The 11,934-nt window shown below is 38.7% G+C and overlaps 1 protein-coding gene across 1 annotated transcript in view; it reads right to left on the bottom strand.

Annotated features, from left to right (window-relative positions):
• The window catches only part of LOC107733659 (extracellular calcium-sensing receptor-like), an 80,319-nt gene that overhangs the window by 61,530 nt on the left and 6,855 nt on the right, over positions 1 to 11,934 (bottom strand). The window contains exons 8-10 of the mRNA XM_016545390.1: positions 6,542 to 6,635; positions 6,354 to 6,365; positions 6,194 to 6,253 (exon numbers count right to left, since the gene is read on the bottom strand). Of these exons, the coding sequence (XP_016400876.1) occupies positions 6,194 to 6,253; positions 6,354 to 6,365; positions 6,542 to 6,635 (166 nt within the window). The remainder of the gene's footprint in view (positions 1 to 6,193; positions 6,254 to 6,353; positions 6,366 to 6,541; positions 6,636 to 11,934) is intronic.

Here is an 11,934-nt window from a genome sequence, read left to right as displayed (position 1 = left end):
CATTACACCAAATACACAAAATAATGTTCTTTTTAGCAACATCATATGACACCTTTAAAATAAAGTGTGACAACTAAAACTAAAACTGACACTGAAACTAAACTTGGTGCAAGAGTGCTAAAGGACAACATCTACTTCTCCATCCGTCATCCTTCAGTAGTGTGTGCCAAACTACTCAACCTGAATGGCACACACACACCTGGACAGAGTATGAGTGACCACAGGACTTCATATCAGCTTCCGAGTCATCATGTGGTTGACACATCCCACAAGGACACTGATAACACCACGCAGCCACAACAAGCACTGCTCATGGACACCATCCCGGCTGAGCCCTTCCCACAGAGCTCATCACAGACAGACTGTGACGTATCAGAACAGCTCCAAGACTCAGCACCCAAGGATGACTTTCTGGAAAACAGCCAGGGAGTCCAGGACAACATATCACAGCCACCAGAAACACCAGAGCCAGAGCCCCGCTCACCAGACACATTATCCCTCTCTACAGCATCTCCACTTCTAAGCTTCTCACAGAAAATGGAGGAACTGGTGAATGCTGGGATGAAACTCTCCCACTCTTTCACTGCAAGCCCCCAGATATCAACTAAAAAACGGCAGGCCCCACAACCACCACCTGTGGGCCCAGCTCGTCCTCCTCCTCCTGTGAGAGCTCTCCTGCCGCTGCCACAACACCAGGGCCCAATCTCTCCTCCATCTGCTGAAGGTGAATCAAAAACAACTGATAACAGCTTTCAGTGATATGTGTCGGGTCCCCGCTACGATAGCAGCAACATTCACAAATGTTTACAGAACAAGCAGGAACCCTCTGTTTTTTCATGTGATAGAAAGTCTAAGGCCTTCTCAAGCCGTATGGCTGACCTATCTAATCTGCGGCCTATTATGCACCAAACTAAGATTGCTGTAGAGACAAAAAGTAATGCCATCAAGTTAGCATTTTTAAACATTCGCTCACTAAAAAATAAATCATTTCTAATCAATGACTTAATAACCACAAACAACCTGGATTTTATGTTTCTAAACGAAACATGGCTAGAAGACAGCTGCAGTGCAACAGTCCTCAATGAATCAGCCCCTCTTAACTTCATAAGTGTCTGCAGAGCTGTTAGGAGAGGTGGAGGTGTAGCTGCTCTATTTAAAGATGTCTATCAATGCAAGCAAGTGTCATTTGGTCAGTTCTCGTCTTTTGAATATCTAGGTATTGTGCTAAAAGTGCTCCACGCATTCTGTTTATCATTATTTACAGGCCTCCAAAAAACTATCCAGCCTTTGTTGAAGAGTTCACAGAACTGTTATCTATGATTTCCTCAGAGTTTGACTGTTTTGCTATTGCAGGGGATTTTAATATTCACAAAGATAATGCAGAAATCAAAACTACAAAATAAATTATAACCGTTTTAAACACTTTTGACCTGATTCAGCATGTGCATGGACCCACACAATCGTGGACACACTCTAGATTTACTCATCTGTAGAGATCTAAACATTTCACCCATTGTTATTAAGGATGTAGCACTATCTGATCATCACTTCTGTGACCGGAAAACTGGGTCTGGCTTTCTGGGATGGTACTCAAATGGTTCAGGTCATACTTAGAAAGGAGAGGTTATTATGTGAGTATTGGAGAGCATAAGTCAAAGTGGATGTCCATTACGGAGACAGACCTTAGTTTCAGTAGTCATGTAAAGCAGTAACTAAATCAGCATATTATCATCTCAAAAACATTGCAAGAATTAGATGTTTTGTTTCCAGTCAAGACTTGGAGAAACTTGTTCATGCCTTTATCACCAGCAGGGTGGACTATTGTAATGGTCTCCTCACCGGCCTTCCAAAGAAGACTATTAGACAGCTGCAGCTCATAGAGAACGCTGTTGCCAGGATTCTGACAAGAACCAGAAAATCTGAGCATATCACACCAGTCCTCAGGTCCTTACACTGGCTTCCAGTTACATTTAGGATTGATTTTAAAGTACCTTTACTCGTTTATAAATCACTCAATGGCCTAGGACCTAAATACATTGCAGATATGCTCACTGAATATAAACCTAACAGACCACTCAGATCATTAGGATCAAGTCAGTTAGAAATACCAAGGGTTCACACAAAACAAGGGGAGTCTGCTTTTAGCTATTATGCTGCCCGCAGTTGGAATCAGCTTCCAGAAGAGATCAGATGTGCTAAAACATTAGCCACATTTAAATCCAGACTCAAAACTCATCTGTTTAGCTGTGCATTTATTGAATGAGCACTGTGCTACGTCCGAACTGATTGCACTGTATTTAATGTATAATCATTTTCTATCTTAAACTGTTTTAAATTAATTTTAAAATCATTTTAAAAGATTTTAAATTCCTTGTTTTATTGTGATTATTTTTATGATTATTTTACTTCCTGTTATGTAAAGCACTTTGAATTACGATTGTGTATGAAATGTGCTATCTAAATAAACAAGCCTTGCCTTAATGGCGTTTAAATTCTGCAGCAGAGTCATGATATCTTGGATTATTATGTAGTTGTGTGTACACTCCATATAGCTAAAGATGCAAATTCAACTTCAACCATCACTTCTACTACCAGTCTTTTGACTGCTTTGTAAATAATTTTCTTGAATTGTCTCAATTCCTCAGCATATCCAATATCTCAGAAAAACTTGATGGTGTAACATAAACTACCGACTCTCTCTTTTCTAGCACTTTAGATATGGTTGCCCCTTAATGCTTAAAGAAGATTAAGGAAAACAGTCTGACACTGTGGTATAACGAGCACACTCGCAACTTAAAGTGTCATAAATCCCCCCTGCTGCAGCAGTGTTTTTTCACACCTCCGATTTGAAAAGGGTTCCAAAAAGGGGCGTGGTCAACTGTGAAAAGCTGGGAGGGTAGAGTCTGGAAAGAGGGAAGGGTTTCACTGAGCGCATAAATACAGCTAATTTGCATACCGGCAGTGCAAACACACACACACACACACACAGACACAGACACTCAGGTGAAATGAATAGTGATACAGAGTGCAGCAGTTACAGTGGTTCTGAGAGCTGTCTGGAAGTGGAGGACTTCTCCCCACCAGAATCCCCTGAATCACATTGTGATCATATTGACGACAGTGCAGGTCCAGTGCCAGGGGGGCACCACGCAAATAAATGTTCTGCGGTAAAACAAGCGATGTATTCTCAAACGTATATCTAGCCATGGCCTATACATAGGCTACCCTTTCATCAGAACGTACTAAGTTCTCTGAAAGTTTTGTTAAAACGTTTTTTTTTTTTTCATGCGTGAAACAGTGGATGCACGATCAATCGCCAGATTCACACATAGGCTATCCTACTGCGTGAACCCGTGCACTTTCGTTTTGACGGCCATATATGACTCAAACAGATTCTAGGAGCATGCTTTCGCGCAACTCCCGTCTCTTCAACTGAAATGCCTCGCTCTTGGATGTGTGAATCCGCTACGGAGCGTCAGCCTTGCGCTTTCACGTTGTACTTTGCAGCCATTGGCAACCAAGAAAGGGGCAACGTGTAAACGAGTGAGTTTGTAAGTTTTATTTTCAGTTCAAATCCTCACAAAACTATATGTAGCTATATACAGTGCTTAACAAATTTATTAGACCACCCCTCAAAAACTTGTTTAAAACTAAAAAGGGTGTTATCATTGGGCAAATAACAAACTGAAACAACTAAATAGTCTTTATTCACACATAATAAACAAAAACTAATAAACCAAAAAATATAAATAGGCTATTTTATTTTTATTTTGTATGGCCTCCTTTGGCCTTGATAAAAGCTTGCATTCTTGCTGGCATAATTTTTTATGCACTTTTGCACAGTCTCTGTTGTTAATGACTTCCAAATAGTTTCTAGTGGTTCCCAAAGACTTGCTTTTAAATTAAACTTTTGTGCAATCTATCTTAGAATCATTCAATCCCAACAATAATTATATTTTAGCATTAGAAACACTACTGTGACTAAAGATCTTACACATACTGGTGGATTAACCATTACAGAAAAATAACAATAGTAATTTTGGTAATCACCTACTTAGTTTAGGGCAGCTGTGACACAAACCTATTGGGTGGTGGCCTAATAAATTTGTTAAGCACTGTATATGTAATTGCAAACAAGACCATGAACTCATTGTTGCATTTCTGAAAACATCCTTTTTACACAAGGGAGTAAAACATTAATCCGCCACTGCACACTACTAATCAGTATATGAATACAAACTCACTTAAATGTCTTTCACAGTTCTTACATACACCTGGCATACAGAAATTTTGTCAGATGGTGCTGGTGGTACCTGGGCAGACACATCAGAGTGGTGATACCCTCCTGTGCAGTTACACGCATCAGACAGCAGTTCCCAGACCAAATTGAAAACTACACTGGTTTCTTACCCCCTCCCATTGAGTAATTTAAAACATTTTGACGGTTTGTAAAACTGACTGTTTGGACTAATTGTGTTGTCTTACTTGTAACACGTTTAGAAAATAAATAAATATTTTACAAACATAATTTGTCCACTTACTGGCATGAGGGCTGTAGCGAATCAGCTCATGGGGAAATATGAATAATTAATCATAACTAGTTATAATTAATTATAAATATTTAGATCCGCTGTATAAATCAAATGAAAAATGGTGTTTCTGATTGGTCCAGACGCTACAGGGCTTTCAATGTAATTTATTATATTTATGAATGGTAACACTTTACAAAACGTTTAATTAATTAACATTAGTTAATATATTAACTAACAAACTAAGTGTGGCAATAAGTGGTCAGGTAGGGGAAATTACCAACAACAATGGATACAAATCGACTACGCCACCCGGAATATACCGGGACATAACAACCCTATACAAGGTCACACAGGTTCGTTGCCAAAGGCAGGGTGAGCATGGAGACATAGGCAAAGTATAAAAATTAAGCCATTTATTTATACACAAATGAAACCGTTTAACACTGTTTTTTTTTAATATACAATCTTAATCAAATCAGATACACAAATCTACCAGTTACAGAAATGACTAGGAGAGAAATGGCCAGCGGGGGCCTTTTGGATTTTCACCTCACACCACACAGTTGTGAAAGCAATACAATTGGTTAAGCACCGCACTCCATGTGGACACGCTAAAAGACTGCAACCCCCGCTTTAAAAGGTTCTACTCCTAAATGACAACATGGTTAACTGGTACAAACATCAAGACACATTCAAAAATACAAAACTCACTTTCATACCGCCACAGAACAATCTACTCCAAAAAGGAGCCCACAAACACAGGTTCGACAACTACTTGTACAAAGAAAAACAAACAAAAAAAGAAAACCAATAAAATTGAGCAGTCGTCTGCACCAACGGGATGAACAAAATGGCGAGGACACTGATAGGTTCACAGGCTGGCATGACATCAGCCAATCATACCTGGGCTATACCTTACCCGGCTACATAAGAATAAACAAAACATTTGTAACAGTATATAATAATCTTTAATATTAGTTAATTAAAATACAGTCGTTGTTTGTTGATGTTAGTTCAGTAACTAATTTTAATAAACACATCTTTTGATTTTACAAATGTATTAGTAAATGTTGAAATTAACATTAATTTATATTAATAAGTGGTGTAGAAGTATTGTTCATTCTTAATTCATGTTAACTAAAGTAGTTAAGTTAACAAATGAAACCTTATTGTAAAGCGCTACCTAATTAACATTAATTCATCCAAAAAATTTTAGCAACCTATAAAGAATATAACTCTGAGGCCATATCACCATTCTATTCAGTAACTAGTACATAAGCTAACATTAAGTAGTACATAACTATCAATAAATAGTACATTAAGCTAAAAATATAGTTCATAAGACGTCTTGTATCAAAAACAAATACATATTTATGCAAATACGCTACATTTAAAACAAACTTAATGAAGGCTCATTAAGGTATATTGTGTATACCATGCATGGTAAATGGTAATGCATGGTAAACGTAGTGGCTTGTGTTCTTGCACTGTTTTCATTGTAGTGCATGGCTGCCAGTTGTGATCTAAGGTGAAAAATGATATTGTTACATACTATAAATCACCTCCCACTTTAGCAATGTTCAGTGTTATTTGCTCCAGGAAGCTGCCAAAAATTCATACAATAAATTTGTTCAAGGAAACAATTGCAGATGAGAACATACCTGCACAACATTCCCACATAGGAGAATACCACACTCTTTGGCAAAAACCGGATGACCAAACTGTGAAAAGACTCCAGTGATGAATTCTGGTAATCACCACTTAGATTCTCAAGATCCCTAAACAGTTTTGAAGCCAGGATTACGCCACTGAGCTGCTCACATGCAGCTGTACCTAATGAGATAATAAGACTGTCAATACATATGAACACATTGCTAAAGATAAATCAAGGAAATAAATGCAATAGCAGAATATAAATGTAATTGTTTCACATGTTATCATTAAAAAGGCACAATGCTATACATACAAAAACAGATAATATATCAATATGTTTATATGGTTGTCATTACTTGGTTTGAGTCACTTTCTTGCTTGATCTCCCACAAGCGGTTGATGGAGGCATTTTTGAAATTCCCCGTCATGCTCATGTATGTTCTGCATGTGGTTGGCAACTGATTTCCATTTGGCTACAATTTCACTGCCTGTAGATGAACTTTCGCCACACCAGTAAAGGTGGTTTACAATGCTCTTTTTCCAAGAACCAACTTCTCTGCAACTCTTCAGCTTTGCAAGGGAGTCTATTTTTTTAGCAACACCTAAACAATCCATAGAACAAAAATAACAGTTAGAATGATTGACAGGTATATAGCAGATACATATAAAAATGTTTAAGTACAGTTTCTACCCCGTATATCTGGAACATAAGTTCTATTACAAAGCAAATCTTTTGCCATGTGCCATGCATTGAATTTGTGCACAACACCCGGTCTGCTGTCCCTGAGGAACTTCATGACAGCAGGATGCCTATCCGTGACAATCTTTTGAACACGGAGCCCTCTCTGCTCCAGCTGTCTCAGGCATCATTGCAACACCTCCTTTTCCATGCGTTGGCTGTTACCGACATCATTGCTCTATAAAAAAAAGATAAAATTGTTATGTTATTGCAAAGTAGTGATTAATTTAAATAATGTATCAGAATAATACCTTACATGTATATATTAGCACTGAATTTACATTCATAAACAAAAACATACCTGAATAAGTCCATTATCTGGTTTGTTTTTAGGTCCATCACTGTGTAGGTCCGGTATTTGGCACAATGCCCTGAATAATTTATCATCAGAAAATTAATATTTTTGGTTGTTTAACTTTGATGGCCTCTGAAAAAACTGTACCTTGGTGTACAGTCCACAGCCAGTTTATTGTGGGGAAAAGTAAATTCCGTTGGTGTTTCAGGAAGGTTGTGTGACTAATTCCTGTGATATTATATGCCTGCAAGAACTAGACACAAAGAAAGAGGAAAGTTAGTCATACTACAACTGGCAGAGAGGTTTCATAGGTGTGTAAAGAAAAAGTGCCTTGCCTTTTCCACTTGCAAGAAGGAGGCTCCACTAAAAATTACAGCTGCAGACAGCTGGATAAATCCTGCAGGTATGTTTGCGACATATGGCTGACTTGTCCAAGTGTTCTGATGCTCACCGTGTGTGCAAACCTGGTCCACGCACAGAAGCGTTCCCACAGTCCTAGCATGTACAACACAGCTCCTTGTGCAGACAGGGCACTTCCTGAAGAGCTCAATTAAGTTTTCTTCATAAACAACAAACTTCCTCATTTTATAATGTGGGGTTTCAATCACTGTGCTAAAATACAGCAAACACAAAAACATGAAAATGAATTGATGTCTGTGCCAGATGTTTATTGCTAATGATATTAGCAGCAGGCAAATCAAAAAGTACACATACTCAATTACTCACCTCTCATCATAGATGCTGTGGTTAGTCACTTCTGGATGAAAAGTGATGTCATCTGTAGCTTCTCTTCTAGGCCTTTTTACAGGTGTTGAAACAGCTAGAGGGCCTTCCTCAAATGATGTGTTCGACATGACGGTACTGCAGCTAACATGTTTTCTATGCTGTTTCATTTGAGTGCCTAATTATAAAAAAAATTCAATTCTCTTCAATTGTATTTAATTTCAAAATGATGACTAGAGGAAGAACAAAAAAAAGAAAAATCAATTCTTACTCTTGCTTCTTCGCTCTGGTTTCCATGTGTGCTGTGTGGATACATGCGTGATCGGCGAATCAACATCTGTTTGGCATGACGCATCTTTTGTGAATACTTCTGTCTGGCACCCCACCTCGCGACACAACTTGGGCTCAGAAGACAACTGTAACTCTTTTACAACTGTTTAAAAATTGTTATAAAACACACGCATTTTTACAATATGATAACAATAGACCAGAGCACTGAAAACTACTTAGTAACTTGTTAACATTGACTATGTCTGCTCCAATAAAATCTAACATAACCATCTGAATAGTCTACGCAAAATAAAGAATATTTAAGCAAACACTTACCAAATCTGTGGATATGGGAATTGGTACAGTTTCTTTCTTTAAAACAAGATGATCGGCAAAACCGGTGTAAGGCCTCTGCGAATATCGCACAAATGAACGATTGAATCTCCGCATTCCACCGGAAAAACTAAAGACTCTCCTCCCCAGCTATCTGCGGTCGTAAAGAAGATCAATGATCAACAGGGCACCTAATTGTCTGGACCTGCTTCCGGTCAAGGCCTGGTCCTTATCCCTTAGGGGGATATCCGCTGAAATAGGTGCTGAACCATTTAAGCAGTAAACGTAAGACAAACCTCTGCTTGTGATTTTCTCAGGTTGCCAGTAAGAGAACTGTAGCGAATATCTTGCTAAAACTTTGGGCTTTCCTCAGAACTCCGTTAACATCATTCTTCAGAACTGTATGTGTGTGTATGTGTGTGTTTTAGCTTAGTTTAATGTAATCTAGAATAGCCAATAAATTTGTGTTTCATTTATAAAGAATCATTGTCTGGTGTCGTATAATTTTAAAGTCAAACCTTGCCAAGATCACGTTACCTCGCTAGGAGCTTACAAATTATCATAATTGTATTGACCTGTGGCCAAGGAAAATACACAGTCAGATTGTTAAGATACACGGACATTAACGTCTCGCTGGACGACCGTTGATAAGGTGTAAACTATTAAAATTTGAAATCAGTTCTAATCAGGTTGACTTCGAATTTTCAGATTCGAGTCCTCTCAAAACCTGAATGAATTAATAATAATTAATTCCCTAAGAAAAGTAATCAGACCTTACATGTGGTGGAGAAAAAAGCTGGCAAATTCGACTTAAAAATTAATGACACCAAGATATTATTGTGAATCTTTCCTATTTTTATCCCGAAAAATTGATTAGATATAGAGAAACGGAGTTTGTGAGCTATTGTACCTGTTATTAGAGCATACCAGCGTGTTGAATGTTTGAATGTGCAACTCGAGTTGTTGTTTAAAGAATTGAACTGCAGTAAAACATTTTAATTTTGTCCACCGAGACAAAATAAGTCGCCTTAGAGCGCACAAGAAAGAAACGAGCGTGTCCCTCGTTTACTTTCTGTAGAAGGACCTTCAGAGCTTGATTTGTATAGTGCGTGTTCCACTTCCAAATGCAACTCTGCTATTCATCTCCCCGGTTTGAGAAAATCAGATTAGCTAACTGATAGTCCTCTGCCATTTAATGCACTAAAAAACTAGTGAACTTGAAACGCGGCGCTCAGAGAGAGTGTCCGAACGTTATTTTTGTTATGGGAGAATTGTGAAATCTTGATCAAGTGAAATTGTGGTTAAATCCACGGGTGTTTTGTCTGTATAAATATGTGCTGATATCCGCCAAGATATCATTGACAGTTATTGTATTTATTGCAGTAAAGCTGTACATTAATTTACCTCGCTCGAACGAGTTGAGATTGTTCAGCGCTAATAAGGAAAGATAAGAATCTATAGTGCTTTTTGGTTGTGTAGTGTGAGGTGCGCTGACACCTCCTGCGATGTACTTAAACTGTATATAACCATCGACTGTGTGTAGCACACTCCCTAAGGGTTCGATCCTCCATATTGACGATTTAGCATTGTATCACCTTACCGACGACGAGTATCAGGCCGAACTCGAAATCTCACCCTTCTTCAAACAGCATTTCTTCGTCCTCGATCCAGAATTGGAAGAAGGATCAAGGAGGAAGGAACGCAACTTACTGATTTGACTCCTGTTGATACACCTTTAGAAGCTATCGCTAGCCTTCCGCCCGCTGGCGCGCCAGTCATTCGGTCTTGGTCTGCCGCTGACACAGCGCTTTGCATTTCTACTATTGTAGGATATGTTGTGACTCTGACACTTGCCTTCCTCCCCCAAAAGCGAGTCACCGCCGTCCAAGAGTCTTTCAACAAGTGCACGTCCGGCGTCCCGTTCCGGCTTGATAAAACTGACCAAGAACCTGAACCTGAACCTGAGAACTCAACAAACCTGATTGAGATTACGCCTATACGCCTCGTCGAACCTCTGACAGTTAGAGTAATCGAAACTAGAGTAACCCAATACTAGATAACGGACGACCGTTGATAAGGTGTAAACTATTAAAATTTGAAATCAGTTCTAATCAGGTTGACTTCGAATTTTCAGATTCGAGTCCTCTCAAAACCTGAATGAATTAATAATAATTAATTCCCTAAGAAAAGTAATCAGACCTTACACCGGATTCCATTAGTCCGCAATTCATAAAGTTCTCCGTTGCAAAATGTTTGCTACAAACATATTTTCCAGTTGTGTTGGTAGAACACGGCAAACCAACCGCCTGCACCCAAAGTTCAGCTCTCGTCGTGTCGCAGGGAAACACAAACAACACTTTTATGTTGTCGCACCGAAGAAACGAGCACATTCGACGCCGAACCATGTCTCTTAATGCCAACAATGAGGGAAGACAGAAGCGATACTTTCTCATGAATAATATTCATGTTATATTGTAACCGTTATAATTTATACGCACTACGGTGCAGTGATTGGATTGAACGACCTCTTTCTCATGAATAAATGCACAGATTAGCTCAGGGCCAGCTGATGTAGATTCGCCCCTGAAAGCCTATCTACACACTCTGAGGCCCAAATCTACGTCAGATTTTGTGCCATAGCTTCGACTTTGCTTTTCAAACCAGAAGAACAAAATTGCTCGGATAAACGCAAAAATAACCAATTTCTACTTATCTATAACATTTAAAAGTGCTTTTAGTCTTTTCAGTGATACACCAGTACATATCTGGTCCCCTCTCAAAAAATGTGTTTTGGGGTTTCATGACCCTTTAAAGAGAGCAGCCCAGAGAATGGAGCGCAGCTGGAAGAAAATAAAACTAGAAGTATTTCGTATTGCATGGCGGGAAAGTACTTCTACTTATAGAAAAGCCCTAAAAACGGCTAGATCTACTTACTTTTTGTCTCTCTTAGAAGAAAACAAATACAACCCCAGGCATTTATTCAATACAGTGGCTAACTTGATGAAAAATAAAGCATCAACAGATAGACTTTTCTCAACAGCACAGCAGTAATGACTTTATGAACTTCTTTACTTCCAAGATAGATACAATTAGAGATAAAAATCCTAACCATGTTGCTGTCAGCCACAGTATCGCATCAGACAGTGCACTATAGTTCCCCTGAGGAACAATTCCACTCATTCTCTGCTATAGGACAGGAAGAATTGTATAAACTTGTCAAATCATCAAAATCTACAACATGTATGTTAGACCCTATTCCATCTGAGCTACTAAAAGAGGTGCTTCCAGAAGTCATAGATCCTCTTCTGAATATTAATATGAATATTTTGTCAGTTTCATTAGGATATGTCCCCAAAACCTTCAAATTGGCTGTTATTAAGCCTCTCATT

This window comes from Sinocyclocheilus rhinocerous, unplaced genomic scaffold (genome assembly GCF_001515625.1).
Source record: "Sinocyclocheilus rhinocerous isolate Xijiao unplaced genomic scaffold, SAMN03320098_v1.1 scaffold2928, whole genome shotgun sequence".
NCBI lineage: Eukaryota > Metazoa > Chordata > Actinopteri > Cypriniformes > Cyprinidae > Sinocyclocheilus > Sinocyclocheilus rhinocerous.
This window is presented reverse-complemented; position numbering and strand designations above follow the sequence as displayed.